The sequence below is a fragment of the Rutidosis leptorrhynchoides genome, unplaced genomic scaffold, assembly GCF_046630445.1.
Source record: "Rutidosis leptorrhynchoides isolate AG116_Rl617_1_P2 unplaced genomic scaffold, CSIRO_AGI_Rlap_v1 contig147, whole genome shotgun sequence".
NCBI lineage: Eukaryota > Viridiplantae > Streptophyta > Magnoliopsida > Asterales > Asteraceae > Rutidosis > Rutidosis leptorrhynchoides.
In genome coordinates, this window is record NW_027266399.1 from 1 (window position 1) to 5,934 (window position 5,934).

At 36.7% G+C, this 5,934-nt stretch overlaps 1 protein-coding gene across 1 annotated transcript; it reads left to right on the plus strand.

The window, feature by feature from the left end:
* The first annotated feature begins 3,138 nt into the window (after positions 1–3,138).
* On the plus strand, positions 3,139–5,934 carry LOC139881368 (BTB/POZ domain-containing protein At2g04740-like). The gene is given in 7 exon segments (XM_071865851.1): positions 3,139–3,281; positions 3,368–3,687; positions 3,882–4,520; positions 4,523–4,643; positions 4,851–4,887; positions 4,979–5,112; positions 5,598–5,934. Coding segments are annotated over 7 exon segments (1,731 nt in total).

Genomic DNA, 5,934 nt, shown 5'->3' on the forward strand with positions numbered 1-5,934 from the left:
CCCCCGATCATGTCACTGTCGATCATTTACTCTCAAATGGCTATGTATTATTTTATTTGGCAGCATATCATATACGGGATAATATCATTTTTTATACAACAAAATATATTCTGTTAACATATATTTTGTCATCCTCAAAAAAAAAAAATGTATATATTTTGTTAATATGTTGGTATCTTGCGAATTTTGCTAACAAAATCATATTTATTCATTACATTTCCTAACAAAATTATATCTTTCGTCGAATATTTTCTATGTGGCACCAAATTTCCATCAAGTATGCACAATCATCACCAAACAAACAGCATGTCACATGTTGACTCAACAATAATGACATGTAAGCCGCCACTTTCGGCGGTGCCGCCGGTCGAAGGTTGTCGGATTCCAGAAAATTTTATATGGCCGGACTCGTTTTGACTGGATGAGCGTCGTGGTGTCGGATTTTTAAAATTTAGAACCGTTTGGTGTAGATGTAAGCATAAAGATGCGGCTACAAGTTGTTCATCTCGCAGAAACAAGTCCGGATAAATAAATTTTGACTCAATCCGGCGACTACCGACCACCAGCGCCGCCAGTTTTGGCGAAGCCACCGGTCGAAGGTCGTTGGATTTCCGAAAATTTTATATGGCCTGACTCGTTTCGTTAAGATGAACATCGCGGTGGTGTCAGATTTTTCAAATTTAAAACGGTTTGGTGTTTAGATCTACACCAAACAGTTCTAAATTTGAGAACTCCGACAACACCACGACGTTCATCTCGTCGAAACCCATCCGACCATATAATTTTTTCTAGAATCAGACGACCTTCAACCGGCGGGGCCGCCAAAAGTGACGGTTGGACCACCGTCGGTGGTCACCAGATTCTGGAATTTTTTTTGAGGAAAAATAAGGATGCTTAGGTGTCATTTTTGCTAAATCAGCATGTGACAAGTTGCTTGTTTGGCGATGACTGTGCATATTTGACGGAAGTTTGATGCCACGTAAGCGATATTTGATGAAAGGTATTTTTGTTAGGAAATCTAACGGATAGATATGATTTTGTTAGAAAAAATCGCGAAAAACCAACTTGTTAGCAAAATACATTTTGAGATATGAAAAATGATATTATCCCTATCATACAGCATACCAGCAACAAATTGTTTCATCTTATCCCATTGATTGGGTCTACTTAACCAATTCAATCGATTCATTTAGTATCTAAATTATCAACACTTGCTTTAACATATGTTGCTCGCAAAATCGGATAACATGTGCCTGAATTTAGCTTTAGTATTTTGTGACTTTCTAACTTTGAAAATCCTATTGTAGATAATATTTTTTAATCGTAGCTATGATTTTATCTAGCTTTCACTCAAAAACTATCTATCACATAATACGTCTGGATTCTGTCATTAAAAAATTTGTAATAATAATTTCTTCCTCCTATACAAAATATATATATGGCTCATGGTTGCCATTCTTAAATGGGTTAGACTCCGTTGTATTTAATACTCTTTCCGTATCATATTATATGTAGTTTTTGAAATTTTTACAAAAAATAAGGAAAGTGTATATTTTATTAAAATATCCCTGCTAAACATAAACAATTATAATATATTTTGACAACACATAAGACAAATTAGACTGCCAGTAGTGGCTGCTAGTGGTGACCGGTCGGTCAATGCCGTTCAATGCAGATCAACGCCGGTCAATGCTGGCAGTGGTGGTCGATGGTGTTGGGTTGTGGTGGTGTGTGTTTGTTGGTTGTGTATATAAAAAAAATGGGTTTGGTGTTGTATTTTAATATGGGGTAAAATAAAAAAATGGGTTTGATGTTGTGGTTTGATATGAGGGCAAAATAAGAAAAAAAATGGATTTAAATATTGAAAATATCATATATTTTGATACAAAATTTCAAGCTCAAAACTACATGTATTGCGATACGGATGGAGTATAATATATGTTGTTTTATGTTTTTGCAATATTGAACTACATTTTTTTTATGAAATATTGAACTATATTTTTTTATGAAATATTGAATTATTTATGTGATAATGGTTGATAATGAAGGCATCGCTTCCCTTCTCGAAAGGTTGAAGGTTCGGATTTGGAGGCTAAACTATTTTGGAGGTTCCGTCTAAATCAATAAATAAATAAGGTTATTTATTATAATTTTTCCCTCTTGAGTGATAATAAAAATCACTCATTCAGTCGGAATGTTTGTAACTTGAGTTTGAAATATGATGCATTTCTCTTTCAATTAGTTTTGTTTGAGAGAGTTGGACGATAAAACATGTTCTGTTGATTTTCTTCTGCGTTGAGCTAGCGTTTGGAAAGTATAGACCGTTGTATCTTGAGAGCTGGTTGTCGGATCACGTTGAGCATCCTAGAGAGAACGTGGCAATACATGCTTAAGGAGATTCAATATAATCGTAGCTCGATTTTGCATCTTCTTCTTACTTATTTTGATATTTGATGATTTACTCTGACACATATATGCTGTCATATATGTTGTACCTGATATATTTTGAGTTAATTAATACAACTAATATTCAATGGAGATGTATTCATTAATTGTATATGAAATTGTTACTCTTTCCGTCCCAAAATAAATACAAATATTTTAATGTAAATTATATGTAAAAATTTACATTTATTTTGAGACGGAGATAGTATTATTCACTCCGGTCATAATCCCAAACAAAAATAACTTGTTAAACTGAATTAGCAAGTAACAAATTGTTGACCTAAAACCCAAGGAATTAAGAAGGAGAAGAGATGAGGAAAAAAATCAAAAAAGAACACGGACGTTGTTTTTTCATGCGATTAGTTATACATTTTCCAACATGGATTGTCTAAATTAGTCGTGTCAATATGTCATGTTTTTTTCCTCCACATCATCAAAACGACAGAAAAAATGGAGAGAAAATCAAACAAACTTGAAATAAAAAATACAAGGTTGAATCAACCAGGTTTTTTTTTTTTTCTTTTTTCTATACAGAGTGGGTACGGACTGTTTTTAAAAAATACAGGAGGATAATAATGTAATATCCCAAAAAAAAAAAAAACAAAGTTGCAATTGCAAAAGAAAGACCCCAAAAGCATCCATATACCCTTATTTCCATCACAAACATTACCACACTCACTCACACACATCAAAATGTCACCCGAACGCACAACCTTTACTGAGCTCGACGATATCGACCTCGATCCCTCCGATTTCTCTACCTCCGTCCCTCTCAAAAAAGTCCCAAACGGCGACGTATTCGAAGCTTCCCGTGCCGGCGACGTCGACCGCCTCAGGTACTATGAAAAACTTCTTTGTTAGCTATCAAGATAATAACAGTATAGTTTGAATTTCAAATTCTCTTGAAATTTTATGTTTATAGTTACCTTTTGGAGTCTGGGGTCAACGTGAATGCCCGTGACCCATGGGATTCTGTTGCATTGTATTATGCTTGCCTTGCTGGACATTTGGATGCTGCCAGGATGTTGTTGGAGAGTGGCGCTATATGTTCCGAGCACACTTTCGATGGCGATAGGTGTCACTATGCTTCATTGAATTTGAAAGTCAGGAAGCTTTTGAAGGCATTTGAAGCTCGCCCGCCGCCTTTGGGTCCCTTGCAGGCCGCGCTTCGAGATACTTTTTTGGCTTGTCCTGCTAATCGGAGCTACTTGGAGCAAGCTGATTCCACTTTTCAGATTTCAGGTACATTTCCATTCAAGTTACTGTACATGCTTGCATTGGAATCTCTAAATGATTTTTGACTATGGCTAGAAATTTGGACTATCCAAGAATATATTTTGCTGCTTGGTAAAAGAAAAAGGTCTAGGAGTAGCTTTTAATTGATAAAGCAAGTGAGAGCCATTGATAATATGAGGTTGATGTATTGTATGGAGTAGGTGTTCCTGCCAATGGAGGGACAAGCCCGTATCAGTTTCCACCAGATGTGTTACTTTATGTGCAAGGTAGACCCATTGAAGCTCACAGAGTGATATTGAGTGCTCGGTCATCATTCTTTAAGAAAAAGTTTGAGACTGATTGGAGAGGGCGATATGAAATAAGATTGGCCAGGGAAAAGTTGTCTTATCCGGCTCTGTATAGCCTCGTCCATTTTTTCTACTCTGACAGACTAGACATTCCTGTCGATGACATGGAAGACCTTGTGAGAATATGCAAAGTTTGCAAATGCAATGCATTGAAAAGCCTTATTGAGAAAGAGATGGTTCACCAGAAATATGCGGATTATAAAGCTCTTAATGAAATAGACAGCTCTCAGAGGCGTTTCATCTTACAGGGATCGTCACTTCCTGAGGAAGACCGGCTTCCAGCTTCCTTGCATCAAATCCTTAACATTTCTCTTCAAAAATCATCTATGGTAGAAAATCTAGACTTTGATTATATTAATAAATTCGTGTCTGGTTTTGGTGCATTTCAAATAAATGATTGTGTGGACGATTTTGCGGATGTTTGTGTAAGAGTTGACAAGAAAATCTTCCGGTGCCATCAAGTGATTTTGGCATCTAGGTCAGAGTACTTCAAACTAGATTGTTCCGCATGAAGGAGTTCCATGAAGGGAATAAAGTCTTGCCTGGCAGTGCGCTCCCTTGCCTTGAAGAACATGATTTAAGCACAGACGCATTTGAGAAAATGATTGAGTATATGTATGTGGTTACTGTTTTTTTATTTCATTGAAACCAATTAATATGAATATAATTATTGAGCTTAGTTTACTATTGTCCATTCCGGACTTTAACAGTCTAATAGGATTGTGATACTCCAACCAGCTAGAGATTGTGATCGTTCTTGATTGCTTTTTTCTTTTCTCTAGTTTTTCTTTGTCATTTACTATTTTTCCTTCATTGATGCAGGTATACTGATGGGTTGACGGATATAGACCCAGAGCAGGTATCTTGCCATAATTCCACACTATAATAATAATATAAGCATTGTGTTAACCTTTGATTGTTTTAATTCTTACTCCTATTTTCTTGAACAGGCAGAGGAGTTGTTTGATGCTGCTTCAAGATATCTGCTATTTCCACTTAAGCGAGCTGTAGCTGATGTGCTGCTGCCACATCTAGAAACAGTCTCACCTGCAGAGTTATGCCATTGGCTGATATTATCCGACATGTAAGTTCTTGAGATTACTCTGGTTCATACATATCTTAGGAACGTTTAAGTGAATTGATTGAATCCAAGCAAGTGGTCTAAAAGTCAAGATTGGTTGTCCCCCTTAATTGCAGTGAATGCTCAGGCATAGCTGAGACATAGTTATTGTTATCAAAGGTCTGGATAACGGTTTGGGGCACAAAATTGTAATCTTGGACTGATATCATTTTTGTCTACATTTAGTACTTTAGTTCTGGAAATCATATGAGATTTAGATCATCACCCATTGAGTCCGTATATAAGTTACCCAGGGCCATTTCCTGATTCAATCAAGGACTGAACGGGGATGGAAGATTTTACTTTTTTCCTTTATGTTATAAAAATTTGTCCGTTAGTAAATATATCTCTAGAATCATTTGTTTGAGCTAGTGACCTTTATGATGAATCATGAATCAATTTTCTAAACACCAACCCCTGTGTTCTAACTTATCGAATGGAATGTTTAGGTATGGAGTTATTAAGATACGGGAATATTGTCTAGATGTAATAGCTTGCAATTTTGAGACATTTGCTGATACTGCTGAGTTCCGAGCAATGCTTTTGACACTGCCGCCTCCATCCGGGGATTCGTCCCTTCGTACCACTGCTCCGAATGCCCCCGGAGCTCTGGCATCTGCTGACCAAGGAAACATTTTAGACGATCTTCGAGAAAAATGGCTCGAAGCTGAAGCAGCTGAGCTTGACGAGAGAGATGACAGTGCACTCCACTTTGACAAGAGGCTTGAAATGCTTGTTGTCGTTGCCGAACAAGAGAAATCCAGTTCTGAACATGATCATGATTAA